Raw genomic sequence first — 17847 nt, forward strand, 5'->3', positions numbered from 1 at the left:
CTTGTGGGGGGGGGGAAGCAAAAACAGGGAAGAAAAACTGACATTACAAAAAATACAAAGCGCTGAGAGTGCCTTAAAGAGAACATGGCTTTAAAATAAAGTGGGGACAGTTTTCAGGTGTTCCAAGCGTTTCCCTGTCTCTGGGCTGTGTTCCCTTCCCAAGCTGATTGGGAAAAGGGTTTGTTTTTTTCCCCTGTGAAAAATGCAGACAAGAATGTTGGTTTGCATTTTCATCAACATTTTTCTTGGAAAATTTTCAGGGTGAGGGGTAACTTTTGAAACCCAAGAACTGAAATTTTCCTATAAAAACTGGAAGGGGGTTTTGTTTTGTTTTCCTTTGTTTCCGAAAACTGAGTTTTTCATGAAAATGTCCATATAGTCAGAAAAGCCAAAAAACATTTTTAAGGGAAATTTTCAACCAGCTCCATTCCTTCCTGTCACTTGCCTGCCTGTCTATTTCCATGTAGGCACCCACCTCCCCCACACACATATAGGTCTAAATCCCTAGTAAAGTCCCCCCCTCCCCCGGCACATAAGGAGAGACACCTGCACAGAGTCACGTTGGGGGAGGAGTGTCTTCCCCCATTCTGTGAGTATATGTAGAAGAGAAGGATCCACCCCAAAGCATCTGGGTCCTTTCCCTCCTCCCCCTACCCCATATGTATCTCGAAGTATAGGGTTAAAGAATAGATCCTAGCAGAGGAAGTGAGAGGGGAAGGCAAAGAACAAAAGGGCCATTGCCAGCTGAGATCTGACATGAGATGGGGAGTGGTTACACAGGAAGGCTGCGCCTGGTGGCAAGAGCTGCAGAGGAGAAGGCTTCTGCACCGAGGGCAGTGAGATGGAGTAGAAGGAGGCCGGTTGTGGGTGAGATGAGGAAGTGGCAGAAGAACAGATCAGATTCTGGGTTGAATTCTGCTCTCGTCACCCCCGTGTAAACCTGCCGTGACCCCACTGACTTCAGTGGCGCTAACATGGATTGACACCGATGTGACAGCTCAGAGGCTGGTCCAAGGCAGGTGGTTTTAAACTGATTCCGCAGGTGTCCGGGGAGAGCTGGTGGCATTGGTCGAGGATGGGAACAATGGGCTCAGACAGTGGGTGGGGCAGTGATGCTCTGCATGACCCCGATCTGCTTTGCTGACCCCCCCATTATCTTCCTCTTGTTCCCCAGGTCTTTGAGGGAAATGCTGACAGCCTCCAAGAGGTCTCCAACACGTTCATCCCCCCCATCCTGGCCCGCTACCTCCGCATCATGCCCCAGAGCTGGAACCAGAGGATCGCCCTGAAGGTGGCACTACAAGGCTGCCAAGTGGCTCGTCTGAAGGTGCCCCGGCCCTATGGTGAGAGGCTCCACCGGAGCAGAGGGGGCTGCCCAGTCAGACTGAAGTGTGGGTATCACTAGCCAGCGACAGTGTCCTCCAGCGTGGACCTGTATTGACTTCATTGCTGCATGGCTCGCTGGTGCAGGGGGCTGCCCTCCTCTCCAGTGGCTCCCTGGGCACTGAGGAGATGATCCTGAATCCCAAGACCTCTCTGCACTGGTTAGCTAAGAATTAAAGTGTACACTTTGTAGCCAGGGCTGAGCAGATGGAGATGAATGCTATCTAAGGGATGGGGCCAAGTGGCAGCTGTCTCTGGGCTGTGCTTATCTCTTGTAAGCTAAGCAGGGTTGGGCTGCGTCATGCCTCGATTGGGAGACTTACACAGAGCGTGCAGGGGGGTTGGAAGTGAGCCAACCCCCACAGGTAAGGGCTGGGGTCCTTTCCATGTGTCCATTAAAGATCCTAAGGCAGGTTAGCCTGGCTAGATCCTCCTTAGCCAGTGCATCCTGCCACCCTAAATTCCCCTGCAGTTTCAATTGGATTTTCTTTCCTTCCTGTCCTCAACTGCTGTGTAGCATTACAGCAAAGTGTTAGACAAGCTGTCCTCCACCCCAGAGGTATCTGCATTGCAGTGGAGGGATGAAAAGCACCCTATACAACTAAGAGTGTTACCATCAGCTTGGAACAACCAGGCTTCTGCTGGAAAACAGTCACTTCTGCCCCGTGCTGCTGTCTAGGGAGCAGGGCAGGTTCAGGTGGACACAGGCCAGATTCTTTGCTGGAGAGGAGTAGCTGACTGTTCATTACTTGTTGCATGTTAATGGTGCTTATTAAACTGTGTGGTTTGCAGTACCCAGTGCCCCAAAGGAGGTTCCCATTCTGACCAGCATCCCCACCGATCGCACCGCGATCCCAGGAGTCACCATAAATCCGGAAAAAGCAGGTAGGTGCAGCTCAGAGCACAGGGGTAGCATGGCCTAGTGGTCCAAGCTGGGGGAAGACTTATCTTCAACTCTGCCACTAACTCCCTGTGCGACTCTGAGGAAGTCAGTCATTTCAGGACCAATTTTAAAAGTTACTCATGTGCACCAGTAAACGGGCAACCCTGGGATGAATCTGGGCATGCAAATCCAGAATGTGCAAACCCAAATGGCCAGTTAGACACGTGGTCGGCTACTGGCTTGTGCAGACACCTGATCTGTGTACACTACAGAGGAAGTTGTACTTGCAAATTAGGCTCCTGACTGCACATGGAGGTTAGCTTATGCAACTGGATACACATATTTTAAACAAGTCAGCGTGTTAACCTTTGTGCCTCAATTTCCCCACCCAGAATGTGACGATAATAATGCTCTCTTGACAGTGGAGCCGTGCAGGACAAGAAAGAAATTTTCAAAGGGCAGCTCGACATCCAACTCCCCCTGTGCAAGTCAGTGGGAATTGGGTACCTAACTCCCCTCTGCACCTTTTAGAATCCCCCCCCCCCAGTTAAGTAGCATGCATTGAGCACTTGGAGTATACTGGCTCATGTGTACAGTATACAGGCCCAAACTTATGTGGCATTGCTCCTGCTGTACCCCCGTGAGAGCAGGATTAGTCCCCTACAGCACTATCAGCATGTTATTTGGTCTTGTTTCAGACTGTGATGTGTCTTCTCACCCCCTGCCCAGAACTCCTGCAAAGTTAGACAGGGATGTAGATGGGAGCTGCATGACTCACACAGGAGGGAAAGGGATAGACTGAAATGAGTTGGAAGAACTCTGAGCCTGATCCAATGCCCTTGTGCTACACTTCAGCTTGACCCAGCACAACTCTGTCCTCCTCGGTGCAGTGATGCCAGAGCAAACCGGTAGTGGCATAACCGGGAATCAGGCCCTTTATTTCAATAAGGAAGATCTGTGTCAATCTGGAGTGACTCTGCATTTACATAAGTGCAGCTGAGGTCAGCTGGTGCAGTAGGAGCTACCCCTCCCCTTTCAATCTCCTTTAACCAGATTTTGGCCTCCTGAGTTTAGTTTACAAGCTGGCCACCTGCCCATTGATTGCAAAAATGCAGGGGAACATGTGGTGACCTGAAGCCTGTTTCATGAGGTCTGTATTGGCATCAGAAGGAGAAGGATTAAATAACAGAGCTTTTTTAAAAAAAATCCTGCCACAATTAAAAGTTTTCGGGATTTTTTCCCTGTGGTTTTGGTCAATCTGCCTTTCTAAAAATACTGTCCTGGGTTTGCAAAAAGAAAAGGAGTACTTGTGGCACCATAGAGACTAACCAAGTACTCCTTTTCTTTTTGCAAATACAGATGGCTGTTACTCTGAAACCTGTCCTGGGTTGTGATCCTTGACTGGTCTAATCAGCACTCATGCCCCTGAAGCCGGTTGAGTCACAGTGGGGTAAATCAGGAGTCACTGCCCTGCACCCAATGGAGTGACATGGGCATAGAAGCAAAAAATCAGACTCTGTATTTTCCTTTACTTAACATGGCTCCCGTTGGAGTCAGGGCTGCAGTGGCAGAGCTTGGACCCTCTGCAACAGGGGTCTGCAGCAGTGCATCCTCATTGGGGTGTGGTGTAACCAGCTTCCACTGACACCAGGAGGGAGGGAGGGACAGAGGAGCCCTTTGCTGAGTCCCTGCTTCCTTCCCCAGGCTCCATGTTACTGGTGATGCTGCTGATCGGGGGCTTTGTGCTGCTCTCGTCTGGCCTCTTGCTGCTGGCTCTCCTCTGCCGTAAGAAGAGGTGAGTGATGCCCCTCCTGCCTTCTCCCCCGTCCCGTGCTCCCTGTTTCCCTCCATCATCTCCCAGCACCCCCTGCAGAGGCTCCCAGAGCAGGGTGCTCTCCCCTGGGATCAGACTTGTCCCTCACCAAAGACACCAGGGGCAGCGTTTCTCCTGAAACAGAACCTGCTGCTGACAGAACCCAGGGCTGGGCACACAGGCTGTGGAGTCAGCACCCCCAAGGCTGGGCTGGCACCAGGCAGCCCCTGCTGAACATGCCTCTGAGGGGCCCCATCCAAACCAGGAGGCGGCCCACCCTTTGCAAAGCTCAGTGCCAACCTTCTGGAGCCCCGAAGGCTGCACCAAAGGTAAAAGCCCTCGATTGTAATGGTTGCTGGGACTTGTGTTCCTGAGCCATGGTAGCCAATGTGCTAGACACACAAGCCACTCACCAGCATCCCCCTGCTGGGGCTCTGTGGGCTTCAGTGACTCACACCCCCAGCATCCTCCTGCTGGGGCTCCTCACTGTACCTCTGCTCTGGGCCTGGATCGCGATTCCCGTCTCATCAATGGAGAATACTGATGCTCAGTGAGGCAAAAGAAGCTACCCACAGCCGTATAAACCAGCGAGAGGGCCAAGAATAGGACCCAGGAGTCCTGGCTTCTGCCAGAAGCGGATTAGGGGTTTGTGGGGTCCTGGGCCAGAACAAGTGGGGGCCCCTCTCCACCTCTTCTGCCTGCAATCCCCGCTGCCCACCCGGCGCTCCTGCTGGGGAGCGGGGTCAGGGCGCGGGGGCTTTTCACACTCTTCCTGCCTGCCTGGCGCTCCTGCTGGGGAGCGGGTCAGGGTGCGGGGGTGCCCATGTTTCCAGGCCCCCCCCAAATTGGCTGGGGCCCCTGGGCACGGGCCCCATTGGCTCAGTGGCTAATCCACCATTGACTCCCGCTGCCCTGCACTCACCACTACGCCATGCAGTTGCATTCATGCCATGCCTCTGGATTCTCCCATTTCTCCCCCCTTCACAAGGGCAGTACCAGTATTTGTACAGATGCCCAAAGTCAAGCTGGCCCTCTGCATCCTGAACTGCTGCCCTGGGCACCTCTCGACTGGTAACCACAGGGCAAAGGCAAAGTTGATCCACAGCTGGTGAATTCACTGGGGTTTGAGTGGTATGTTCAGGTGAACCCTGACTCCTTGGGCTCCAGGGCTTATGTCGCAGGAGGTAGCAGGTGCTGAACTGCTGACTTCAGACCCAGTGCTCACAAGCTCTGCAGGAACAGATTAGGAGCGCAGAGCTCTCCCTGGTGCGTTTAGGAGCTCTGTACTGCTGAAGCACACACGTACCAGGCCCCTGCAATTTGGGGTGCCCCCTGAGACCTTTGTGTAATTGAGAGTTCAAATTATGTGACACCCTGGGAAGTTGTCCATGAACAAAGCTCTTCATTAGTCTTCAAAGATAGATTCTGCATTGTGCTAGTTGGGAGCAAATGGGCTGCTCTAACCTGCTTACCAGCACCTGGGCCGTGCGCTGGCTTCACGGGTGCTCAGCCTGTGCGGAGCTGCTGTGGACTTGCCTTGTTTCCCCCTCTCTCTTTTGGCAGGAAGACAGCAGCTGATCTGAACTGCAGCCTCATGAAAGGTAAGTGCCCCCTGAAGCACTGGAGTAACCAGGACCAGGTGGGATGGTAGCCAGCTGGCAAACGGTCTGCCCAGGGCTTCCCTGAGAGTCAGGAAGGGCTGGACTCCGACAGCAGGTTATTTCCACATTAGTAGCAAAATGAGTCACTCTGGCTGAACGTTTCCTAGTCTGTCCTGTTGGCAGTTGGCACACTCCTCAGCGGACATATCAGCAACAGCAAAGCAGCACTTCCCAAGCCCCTCTGAGCTCAGACCCTCAGCCAGGCTGCTCCTCGCTTAAGGGGGATATTCCATGGGCTCAGGTGGGGCTCGGGCCGCATGCTGGCCTGCTCAGGAGGCATTTCACTCCCCCACAAATGCATAAAGGCCACAATGTTCAGATGTAGCTGCTCATTCTGGTGCCCCCTTTGAACCACCTTGGCCCAGATCAAAGGTATTTAGGAACGTAACTCCCCTTGAAATCAATGGGAGAGGCGCACCTTAATACCTTTGAGGATCTGTGTCTTTGGTCTCTATTGTCAGAGCCATTGAGCACCCACAACTCCTCCTTACTTCAGCTGGGGTCGTAGGTTCTAGCTCTCCATCTTAGGTACTTACAATGCCCCCCCATCTCATCATCTCCCACTCTTCACTGTATTTATCCTTCAGATACCCCTGGGAGGAAGGGCAGTGCTGGTATTCCGGTTGGGCAGATGGGGAACTGAGGCACAGAGCACAGCTAAGGTACTTGACCAAGGTCACACAGGAAATCTGTGGCAAAGCAAGGACTCAAAACTAGGTCTTGCACAGCCTAGGCTGGCAAGCTAACCATTGGGACAGCCTCCTCCTCATCCCCGAGGTGTCTCATGTTGTGCACCCAAAAACAGCAGACACAATGACAAATGTTGGCCTAAATCTTTGATTACAAGCTTGCGATGGAGCTCACATTGAAACCCTCCTCCCCCACCCAGGTGTCACTCACACCCACTTCTCTGCCAGCGCTGATATTGCTGGGGATTATCTGGGGGATGGGCAGGTGCCTTTCCTGGCACATGGCTACTTTGTGACACACAATGAGTGCCACGCTAATTCACTGGCCTCCGCGGGGCCCGATTCCTTGCTGCCTCTGACGTCATTTACACCTCTGCAGAGAGCATCCTGCTCGAGTCGTGGGCTACGCTCACTCTGCATGGGGGGAAAGGTGCAGGGCAGGGGAGAAGCAGCCCAAAGGCTGAAGTGTCTGTCTTAGCTGCCCTTCCCATCCCCAGTCTTTTACTATTCCCATATGGGAGTTGTCTGTATAAGAAAAGCTGCTCTGATGTAAACAACTCCATTTAAAAATCCACCTGGTAACACTGGTGCAAGGGCTTGTTTGCATGGCCAGCTAGTGCATGGTGAGCTGGGCTGTAATTCTTCATGCACTAGTATGACCCTGGGGACAACTGGCAAAGGGTGTAAGGGGTGCACAGGGCACCCGACAGGTTCCACTGTGTGCTTTGACACACTGCTGTTAGCAAGCAGCAGGCCAGAGCCCTGAACAGCCACACCCTGGGTTGCAGCACTCTAAGTCCCCATGTGGACAAGCCCATGGACGCTGCCTGAATGTGAGGCAGTGTTGCCTAGTAGATAGAACCAAGAGACCTAGGTTCTATTCCCGGCTTTGCCACGGGCCTGGTGGGTGACCTTGGGGAACCCGTTTCCCCATTCTCTGCCTCAGTTTCTCCATCTGTAAAATGGCATTAGCTGGGCAACCATTGTGTATGGCCTTTCAATTGCTACTGCTGGAAAGTGCTCTGTAAGAGTGAGATATTGGTATTAAACCAAGTTAGTGTTATTGGTAGTTATAGAACCCATGAGTCCTGACGCCCAGGCCTATCCTTCCTCCAGGTACTTTGCTGACCCCCTTTTGCCCTTCTATGGTCTGGTTTGAGAAGTGGCCTCTAAATTTGCACCCACTGGTTTTCTGGGCCACGCAACTACCTTAACTCCTCTGCAGTTTGTTTCCCTGCTTGCCAGCCCTAACGCTGCAGCTGCACTGTGTGCCTCCCGCTCAGCCTTAGGGAAGAGAAGAAAAGCCACCCAACTAACAGAGGCTTGGGGGGTTCCACCTCTCTCCTTAGGGTATCCGAAATTGGAATCCAGCCAGGTGTGTGCCAGTGAGAGCCTACAACCATCCAGCTCTGAACTGACCTCGTTCCCCATGGCTGGGGCCCCAGTTGAGCTCAGCGGGGCTCATTCACCAGGTAATGGGGAGCTGGGTGTTCCATTAGAGCAGTGGTTCCCAAACTAGGGGTGCGGCTTGTTCAGGGAAAGCCCCTGACGGGAGGGGATGGTTTGTTTACCTGACGCGTCCACAGGTTCAGCCGATTGCAGCTCCCAGTGGCCGCAGTTCGCCGCTCCAGGCCAATAGGAGCTGCAGGAAGCGGCAGCCAGTATGTCCCTCAGCCCACGCCACTTCCTGCAGCTCCCATTGGCTGAGAACAGCAAACCGCGGCCATTGGGAGCTGCGATCGGCCAAACCTGCGGACACGGCAGGTAAACAAACTGGCCCGGCCTGCCAGGAGCTTTCCCTGAACAAGCAGCATCCCTAGTTTGGGAACCACTACATTAGAGCATGGGGACCACTCCCAGAATAGAGAGCATCACCTACCCCTCCTTACCCCTGCTCCATGGCTCAGGATTGTTCCCTCCAGCGTGTTTTCCAGGGCATTGTCCGTGCCAGTTTTCAAATAACTCAAGCAATAGAGCTTCCTGAAGAGACGACTGGACAATCCAAGAGAGCTCAGCCTCCAGAAATGGGACCTGTTTTACCAGAATCAGTCTAATCAGGCCAAACTAGACCCAGAGATTCCCGGGGAGCCTTCAACCCCACACGTTAGCACCAGCATGTTTGCACTGATGTATCAACCCCTCTCCCTAAGCATGGGGCAAGGCGGGCCACTTTGAAGATCTGTGGCACCTTTTATTCAAGGATCCCTCAGCACCTTACAAACGCTAACAGCTTCACCTCCAAGGGGTATCAGTATCCCCACTTTACAGCTGGGGAAACTGAGGCCCAGCAAGGTGAAGTGACTTGCCCAAAGTCACTCAACAGATCAGTGGCAGTGCTGAAAACAGAACCCAGGAATCCTAGTTACCAGACACCTGCTCTAACCACTACACAATGCTCCCTCCTGTTGCCAGGATCAGAACTAGAGTCCTGACTCCCATTCTCCTGGGCAGGAGCAGCCTGGGGTGTTTTGCTGGCTAGGGCAGAAAACACACACACACACACCCTGAGAGCAGCAAAAAAGGCAAGTGGTACAGAGCCCCCTGGAACTTGGCACACGAGTCAGCTGCCCTGCTTGCCCGCCCCCAGAACCAGCCCTGCTCCTGCACTAGCACCTATCACCAGGCCCCACGATCTGCTACCTACACATGTGCACCACCCAAGAATGGAACTTGCGACCCAGCAGACAGAACAGATGGGTGCACAGACAATGCAATGCTGCACCTGCCAGCAGAGGGCACTGGTACCACCTACACCAGCCAGCCCAGCTCAGACATGGGGCTCAGTCACAGACAGCAGTGAACTGGCTAACTAAGGGGGCAGGAGGAGCGAGGGTTAAATTTCTGCCGTTGACACAGGAGCCTCATGTGCCCGGGAGAGGGAACCTTTATAGCGCATCTCCCGGAGGGTGCATGCCCCAAGCCACGGCCTGGCATAGAGATCCCTCTCCTGGTGTGGGTCGAGAGTGGGCCGCCTTGGGGCAGAGAGGTGAAGTGGATGATACTGCCGTGCAGGGCTTCTGTGGCCACCCTCCCCACAGCTTTCCTGGTGGGGAAGGGCTGGGGCTTGACAGCCCTGGAGACCAAAGATCTCTGTTTATCCACAGATCAAGCTTCCCCCGTGATTCCCCTGCCAACCCTGAGCTGGAAGAACTAGCAGTGCAGGGAAGGATGGAGTTCAGTCTCCATGGCCAGTTAGCCCTTCCCTCTCCTCTCCCGCAACCTCCAACAGCAAGGGGGCCATTTGAGGTGGTGGATTCTCCAGTGTGGGCTGCTGCTCACTGCAGACTGGGCCGAGATCCATTAAACTCGCTCCCCTGCCATGGCCACTGGTGCTTTGGGCCAGATTCCATCCAGCCTAGCGCTGAAAAGACTCCTGCTCCCGTTGTCACTGCTAGCAGCTCCCGAGCCAGAGCAGGCCAAATGGCTGAACCAGGCTCCACCGGTCAGTTCTCACTGAAACAACCCAGCGCAGCTGCAAAGAACAGCTCCTGTCTCGCTCCCTCTGGAAACCTCAGCCTGGCTTCCTCTCAGCCCTTGGCACAAGCCGATCCAGGATATGTTTGTAACCCAGGCCCACTCCCAGCTTGATCAGGACTCCCTGCCCTACTGTTGTCCCGCCTGTGTGTGCCCAGCTCCCATTGATTTCCGTGGGACTGGGGCACTCATTACAGCTGAGGAGCTGGGCCCCACATGCTGCAGCAATGGGGTGGGTTAAGATCTTAGATCACTCTCTGGGCTAGGTTCCTCCCTGCACTGGAGCTCAGCTCAGTGTATGGCTCGCCAGGGGGGTGGGGGGCAGCTTTACACCACCACCTTGGCCCCTTCTTCCCCATGCTGGGTCAGCTCAGGATTACCTCAGCCTTCGGTACAGGTCCCAGCAGCCCTTCCTCATGCCAGCTGCCAAGGGTACCAGATAGGAAGTACCAGATTGGCGTAGATAGGAACATTTCCCCAACACCTCCTCCTGCCCCAGGAGCTGCCCTGCCAAGGGTGTGTGCCACCAGCTGCCCTGACTTTGCTGGGGGACCCCTCTCTGTCAGGGGATTCTCTGGGGTCCCCACTAGTGGCTTGATTGCTACCTGACATACATCAACATAGGGACTATAAAGGAGCTGCAGGTAGGTAGGTGGCAGAGGGAGGGTGTCCAAGCAAACTCATCAGCCAGCCCATCCCTTCACAGCCAGGCAGTGTTGCAGCAAATCCACCTCACACACACACACACACACACACCCCCGTCAGCTGTTTGGCACTGCAACAGTGGGTCTTGTCTCATGATTCTGGCCCTCCGGCCAGGTCCCTCATGATCTCACCCCTTCTGGGGCAATAAAAAGTCCTGCAGGCCAGACAGCCCCTGACCCAGTATCAGATTAACAGCCCCAGACTGGGCTCTGTAGTCCTTGAGTCCTTTATCTCAGGGAGGCTTTCCTCCCCCTGTGCTAGGGAGGATAGGGAACCCCAGACCCACCCTCACCACTGGATTCCAGATCAGAGCCCCACAGGAAGTGGCTGGAATCAGCCCCTCCGAGCCCCTTACTGGTTCCCTGCCCAGCTTCCTACCACAGGCCATTTCTCAGACTCAGCTCCTGGGATCCTCTCCTCTTGGCAGTCTGGCTTCTCAGACATCTTCTCCCCTATCTGTTACTGAAGGACCTGACAGTCACCCGGGAAGGGGAAATGGGCCTCAGTCCAGCAGCAAACATCTGGATGCTTGAGCAGCTGATAACAGTGCCATCCATACAAAGGGACCCGTCAGCTGAAAACAGAACAGGGATCTGAGGCCTTGAGTGTATTGTTGGTGATGTCTGGGCATCTCGCCATCATCTGCACCAGCTGGTAAAAGCCTGGCAGAGAGAGCAATCGGCTGCTTTGCTGAGGGTAGATCAGCTACAGGGAACTGCAATGATTCCCAATGGGGGTAGGAGCTCGGTCAGGGCTGGCAGAAAGAGGTCCCTGGTCTCTCACAGGGGAGGCCTGAAGGAACAAGTCACGCCCCTCTCCTCCCCCAGCTCTGGCAGCTGGATCCCCGAGCAGCCAGTGATGGAATCCTTTCTAGGCTCAGGTTGGAAAATCTGTGCCCATATCATGGGATCAGCTGTTTCAGGGGCTCGGTTGCCTTTATAAGGGCTTGTGCTGCTTTTCCTTTGCAGAATATGCTGAGCCTGACATGGTCCAGGTGAGCCCCAGCAGTCAGACAGCCCCATCCACCTTCAAACCCGCCCTGGACGAAGGCTACACGCTCCCGCTGGTAGTGAACCACTATGACGTGCCGGGCAAGTACCATGAGTACGCAGAGCCCCTGCCACCCGAGCCTGAGTACGCCACCCCCTTCACAGAGCAAGCCCTGGAGGCCGGGGGTGCCACTGCCAAGAAGAACACCTGTGTCATCAAAGTAGTCCCCACCACCCAAGGTCGGGCAGGGTCGCTGGCCTCCCCGATGTCCCCAGGGATCCAGCCACAATATGACTTCCCAGCTCAGCGGCTTGGTGAGACGCCGAACAGCACAAGAAGGGAGGGATCCCACCAAGCCAGCACTGTGTACACAGAGCCCCAGACTGAGCGGACTTCCATCCTGTGGGGTGACGGCCTAGCGGGGCTCACCACCTCCCCAGAAAGGCACTGCTTCCAGATCCAAGACTTCCCTCTCACCCACATTTACCACGAACCTTTGTGAGGCTGTGGAAAAGAGACTCACATTAGACACACACCAGGCAGCTGGAGAAGGGGGTCCGGCTGCACTGGGGAATCTGCTCTGGGCCTATAGAGCAAGAAGCAGCAGCCCTGTCTATCACCAGCAAAGGGAAATGAAATAGCCATGGGGTTTATAGCGCCGATTTGTGCGGAAGAGGCTGATCCGTCTAACTACCTGATTATTTTGTTTGGGTTGTTTTTTTCCCTTGAACTTAATAGATACCCCAGATCATCTTCACCTCCCTTTCGGATTCGAAGGGGCAGTGTCAGGATCAATGATCGTATATAAATATATATCTCCTTTACCTGCATCACTATTACTGTTTTCTTAATAACCATCATTTCTACTTTGCCATTGGCTACACATAAAGTGAAAGAGCGCCCCCTGCTGCCATATGAGCTCTCTAATGCCTCCCTCTGGTATTAAAACTTGAATGGAATTTTACAAACCTCATCAGCGCCAAGGCTGTTGGTTTGTTTGTTCTTCTGCCTTTCATGGTGAAAGCAGGCAGGTCAGTTTCACGTTTTGTTTCTGGTCGGTTTCAGTTCCTGTGTTTGTCTCCTGTCACTGGCAGATAAATACCTTTCCAGCACAAGCTGGTGTGCGGTGTTTAAATCCCAAAACAAAGGCTGCTCTTCCTTGAAGTATAAAATCAAAAGAGCAGGAAAATATTTACAGATAAATTAGGGCTTGTAAAATGTTTTTTAAAAAACCCACAAACTATGTTTTTTACACCTACGCTTCACTGACCAGGGGCTCAGTCCAGCAAACAGTGATGTTATGCAGGCAAATCACATTACTCACCTGCGCGGTTTTTAGGAATGAAATTACTTACATGTGTGTCTGCAGAAAGGCACCTAAATACCTTTGAAGATCTGGAGCTAAGTCCCTCTTTTAAATCAGCTATGAAATGACGGATATTCTGCACATGCATGGTAGGACAGATCAGGGGAAACTGGAATCAAGAGGAGAGGAATTGCAATTATATCCTCTCTCTAACTGGCTTCTTCACTGATCAATTAGGCAATGTTTGCAATGGGATAGGAGGACACTGGTTGCAAAGCGTAGTGGCCATTCCTTTCTATCTGTTAGAGAATTGCACCTGTTTCCTGTGATCTTTCTGCCTCTTTCCCTGCAACAAGCACTTAATCCAAGATTCTTGGAAAGGGACAAAGCTGCATAGCAATACTAGACATTAACTGCAGTGCCGAGACAGGACGGGGAGCTTGGTGCTCTTCTTAAGCACGTACCATCGCAGTCCCAGCTTCATGGTGCTGCTTGGGGACAGCAATGTTTCCCAAGGGGAATTTGATTTGTGCCCTTGTTGCCAAGAAAGCCAATGGCATTTTGGGATGTATAAGTAGGGGCATAGCGAGCAGATCGAGGGACGTGATCGTTCCCCTCTATTCAACATTGGTGAGGCCTCATCTGGAGTACTGTGTCCAGTTTTGGGCCCCACACTACAAGAAGGATGTGGATAAATTGGAGAGAGTCCAGCGAAGGGCAACAAAAATGATTAGGGGTCTAGAACACATGACTTATGAGGAGAGGCTGAGGGAGCTGGGATTGTTTAGTCTGCAGAAGAGAAGAATGAGGGGGGATTTGATAGCTACTTTCAACTACCTGAAAGGGGGTTCCAAAGAGGATGGCTCTAGACTGTTCTCAATGGTAGCAGATGACAGAACGAGGAGTAATGGTCTCAAGTTGCAGTGGGGGAGGTTTAGATTGGATATTAGGAAAAACTTTTTCACTAGGAGGGTGGTGAAACACTGGAATGCGTTACCTAGGGAGGTGGTAGAATCTCCTTCCTTAGAGGTTTTTAAGGTCAGGCTTGACAAAGCCCTGGCTGGGATGATTTAACTGGGAATTGGTCCTGCTTTGAGCAGGGGGTTGGACTAGATGACCTTCTGGGGTCCCTTCCAACCCTGATATTCTATGATTCTATGATCTATAACTGTGTTTCTCTAACAGCAGCCAGATGGATGGAAAAGACCCACGACTGCAGTGTCAGAACTGCTCATTCTTGGCTGACCCCATCCTTCCACCATCGCAGGCTTCCAGCTCCTCCAGTGCATGGGGAATGGAGCCTCAAATCTGTGTTGTGTTTGACAATGTGCTCCCAAGGAGAGAAGAATGAACAACAATAATAATCACACCTAGCTCTTCTAATAGTGCTTTTCATTAGTAGCTCTCAAAGCACTTTACAAATGAGTATATCCTTATCCCCATTTTACAGATAGGGAGACTGAGGCACAGAGCAGGCATTGACTTGCCCAGGGTCACCCAGCAAAGCAGCAGCAGAGCCAAGAATAATACTCAGGTCTCCTGAGTCCCAGTTCAGTGTCCTATCCAGTAGGCCAGTGTTTCTCAAACTAGGGATCATGGTCCAAACCCCTGGGGGTCCGCGAGTCATGTCCAGCTCCAGGGGTCCGTGAGTCATGTGTGGGGCCACCAGCTCTGCTGATCAACTCCTCCCCCTCCCTCCATGCTGTTCAGCAGTGTGCAGGAGGTGCTGGGAGGGAGGGGAAGGAGCAGGGACGGGGTGCACTCAGAGAGAGGTGGAAAGAGGCGGGGAAGAGGAGGGTCAGGGTTGGAGCTGGGGCAGGAAGAGGAGGGGTTGGGGGCAGGCCTTGGGGGAAGGGGTGGAGTGGGGGCAGGACCTGGGGCTGAGCAGGGGTTGAGCACCCCCCCTGCAGGGAAAAGGAGAAGCCGGCTTCGGGGTCCATGAAAAATTTTAAATCAAAATGGGGGCCCGCGGGTTGCTAATGTTTGAGAACCACTGCACTAGGCCATTCTGCTATGCCCATTTTCTGCAGACACCCTGTACAAAACCACACGTGTACACTCCTCCAGAGATGCACACACCCTCATATACAGATTGCTGTGCAGCCTTTCCTATATGCACTTCCCCATTCATTCCGAAATACTTCCGTAGAGGCATGCACAGCTCCTGGCAGTACCTCACAGCATGGATAAAGCCCTGTCGCTTTGGCAGCAGCCCCAGGACCATTAGGGGGTTCTTTAATATTCAGCAGACGGATTCCGAGAATCTCAGGATGCGTGTGTCTAGTTGTCTTTTGCTGCAGATCCATCCGACACAGCACCCTGTGGAACCTCCTCGTGCACATGCACAGAATGATGCAGCAAGTCCAGGCTCAGCAAGAGCCTTCCTATGTGAGAGACTCTGCAAGTTCAATACCACAGCGTGGGAGCCCCCTTGTGGTGTTTGAAACCCCATGACCAACCCCAAGTCTTTGCCTACCGGGTTTGCTTTCAGTGACAGGGAACAGCCATCTTCCCCGCAGAGCTGTGATGCTTGGCACTGGAGAGGCAGAGCCACTGGGGGTGTACGTAAGGCCCTGATCCAGCTCCCATTATATTCAACAGAAAGACTCCCACTGACTACAGTGGGGTTTGGACTGGGTACTAAGGGCCAGTATTGCAGCCCCCCAGGTTTGGGTGATGCTGCTCTGGAGGCCTCACGGTGCACCTGAGGGTTGGTGTTTCACTGTACCTGGATCTCCCCAAAGGGCAATTGACTGATTCCAAATAAAAGCCCCATTCGCCTGGCTCCAGTCCCTTGAAGAGGAACGGGCCATATCCTGGTCTGGTGGAAATCCACATTGCTCAGTGGAGTGATGCTGCTTCACACTACTGGAAGATCTGATCTGAATGGATCAATCAAAGCTAGGTATTTCCATTTGGAAACCTTCTCCTGCCCAACTGCTGGCTGCATCCAGTTCTGGTTTCCAGTTAGGTTTGTTCCTTTTACCCTGTAACATTGTTTGACTGAGACACAAGTAACGTTCCTGTGGTCAAGCCATGAAGCTCAGATGGGATTGTTTCAGGGAAGAAAAAAAAACAACCTCAAAAAAATTAATCGAAAACTGCTGGGGTGATATCCTGTCTGCACTGAAGTCAATGGCAAAATTCCCATTGACATCCGTGACAACAAATTGTGAACAATATCAGAGAACCAAGTACCCAGGAAATTTCACAATCTGAATGTATTGCAAGCAGAGCAAATCCAGTCTTCCCTGGGAATTGTTTGCGTGTCTCTAACACAAACTCCCCTTTCCCAAGAACACATTGAGAGGGGCCTTGAGCATCATTAGGCAGTGCACAGTTACTCATAACAGGATGTTTCTGCTGGGCTACTTTTCTGTATACAGCCAGTCCCTCAGCACACTAGACTAGTGCTTGTCCTTGTCATTTGCAAGTTGTGCCATTTAAACTGTGTGGGAGACATTTAGCATTTTTAAGATTCATATTTGAAAGAGAAAATCTTTGTAAAATCTATCCATCCATCCATCCCAATACACCCCCTTATCTATCTAACCATCCATTCCCATACAGTCCTCCCTTAGCTATCTATCCATTCATCTATCCCCATAACACCCTTTATCTATCTATCTAACCCTCATAGACACATCCTTTATCTATCTAATCTATGACAAAACTCAGTGTACAAAATGTGTACACTTGGCTACATACACAGATACAGACGGTGAATACATATGTTAATAAACCATAGTACTATGCCCAGCATGATGTCTGCATTAGTTTGCAGTGGGAGGTGGGCTGAGCCCCTGTTCTTGATAACCAGCATTAATCTGGAATGATTCCAGCACCCGAAGAATTACCTAACCAGCACCTTCTGGCAACCTATCCACTCCCTCTCTTTGATTCAAACACTGCCAGCCACAAGATCACTTTCAGGAACAATATTTTGCAGATTACAGCAAGATTTGGGGAAATCTAATTTTTACCCGTGGGGGTTAAAACTCAAACAGGGAAACCAACTTTAATTTCACTCTGCTAGATGGCCCTCTGTTAAAATAACTGCAAGCATACAAATGGCATCTAGCTTCTTCCCCTCCCCCCCCCCCCATATAATTCATGCTTCAATAAAATCTAACTGCAGGAAGGGATAAATAATGCATCATTAAGTATTTAGCAAACAGCAAGGCCAAACACAAAAAAACAGAGTGAGGGGAAGGGAAAGTATACATATTCTGTTCTAGGTAGTTAATAATTATATAAAGCAAATTAAGTTCTAGAGGATAAATGTACTTCCTGTCTGGAAAATTATGAAAGACTTCAAAGCAAGAGGAAGGACTATGTATTTGGAGTAGAAATAAATATTCTCTAAACTAGGCATTTAGAAATTTATTTTAAGTGCTACTTACACTCACCCATAACCTTAGTGGGAAGGACAGCAGTCAGTGAGCACTTATACCCTAGAGAGACAGTTTAAAGAGGGAAACAGTCTCATTTAAACTACAAGGAGTTACAAAGAAATACAGGTTAGGGTGCTAGGAAACCCCTTCCCCTGCAATCTCTTTTAGGTTATCATTTAATAAACACTTAACCATCCATCCCAAAGAATTATAATCAAAAACACGTGCTTAAGAAGTAAACTATATCAAACCTCATCTCAATCTGACTTTTACAACACACTTGGGGGCGCCAGAACCAACGATTACCAGCTGCCCCAGGAGCAAAAATTGTGCTTCCGAAATCTCTTGATGTCGATTCCGCACGAAGCAGGGAAAAGCCGCAGCCGCCCCGCTTCATGTGCCATACATAGCAGAAGCCCTTTTTAACAAACCACCGGCAGCCCCGCCTCCCCAGTCTGTGACTCGGCCTTCAGGATCAGGACGAGATGCCGGTGTTCCCCTTGAGATAAGCCGCATGTCACATCCCACAACCATCCCCATCTCGTCCCA

General features: G+C 51.9%; 1 protein-coding gene, 1 long non-coding RNA gene and 1 other non-coding gene across 9 annotated transcripts in view; 1 reads left to right on the forward strand and 2 right to left on the reverse strand.

The window, feature by feature from the left end:
* Positions 1-12422, forward strand: part of LOC140900514 (discoidin, CUB and LCCL domain-containing protein 1-like) — a 64099-nt gene extending 51677 nt beyond the window's left edge. For 4 of the 5 annotated variants that reach the window (XM_073317901.1, XM_073317902.1, XM_073317904.1 and 1 more), the window contains 6 exons: positions 1175-1343; positions 2176-2268; positions 3971-4061; positions 5643-5680; positions 7779-7901; positions 11577-12422. In XM_073317901.1, coding sequence (XP_073174002.1) covers positions 1175-1343; positions 2176-2268; positions 3971-4061; positions 5643-5680; positions 7779-7901; positions 11577-12100 — 1038 coding nt within the window. In that variant the 3' untranslated portion in view covers positions 12101-12422. The remainder of the gene's footprint in view (positions 1-1174; positions 1344-2175; positions 2269-3970; positions 4062-5642; positions 5681-7778; positions 7902-11576) is intronic. The other variant, XM_073317905.1, reaches the window with a different exon arrangement.
* LOC140900516 (uncharacterized) overlaps positions 1-17847 on the reverse strand; it is a 31510-nt gene that overhangs the window by 12743 nt on the left and 920 nt on the right. The window contains exons 3-4 of one of the 3 annotated variants that reach the window (XR_012155651.1): positions 17314-17358; positions 12568-13073 (exon numbers count right to left, since the gene is read on the reverse strand). The exons of 1 other annotated variant lie outside the window; for it this stretch is intronic. This is a non-coding gene — a long non-coding RNA (uncharacterized lncRNA). The remainder of the gene's footprint in view (positions 1-12567; positions 13074-17313; positions 17359-17847) is intronic. One more of the 3 variants, XR_012155652.1, reaches the window with a different exon arrangement.
* On the reverse strand, positions 17581-17722 carry LOC140900608 (U11 spliceosomal RNA). Its single transcript, XR_012155677.1, has one exon. It is a non-coding gene; the product is annotated as a U11 spliceosomal RNA (small nuclear RNA).

The sequence above is a fragment of the Lepidochelys kempii genome, chromosome 19 (genome assembly GCF_965140265.1).
Source record: "Lepidochelys kempii isolate rLepKem1 chromosome 19, rLepKem1.hap2, whole genome shotgun sequence".
Taxonomy (NCBI): domain Eukaryota; kingdom Metazoa; phylum Chordata; order Testudines; family Cheloniidae; genus Lepidochelys; species Lepidochelys kempii.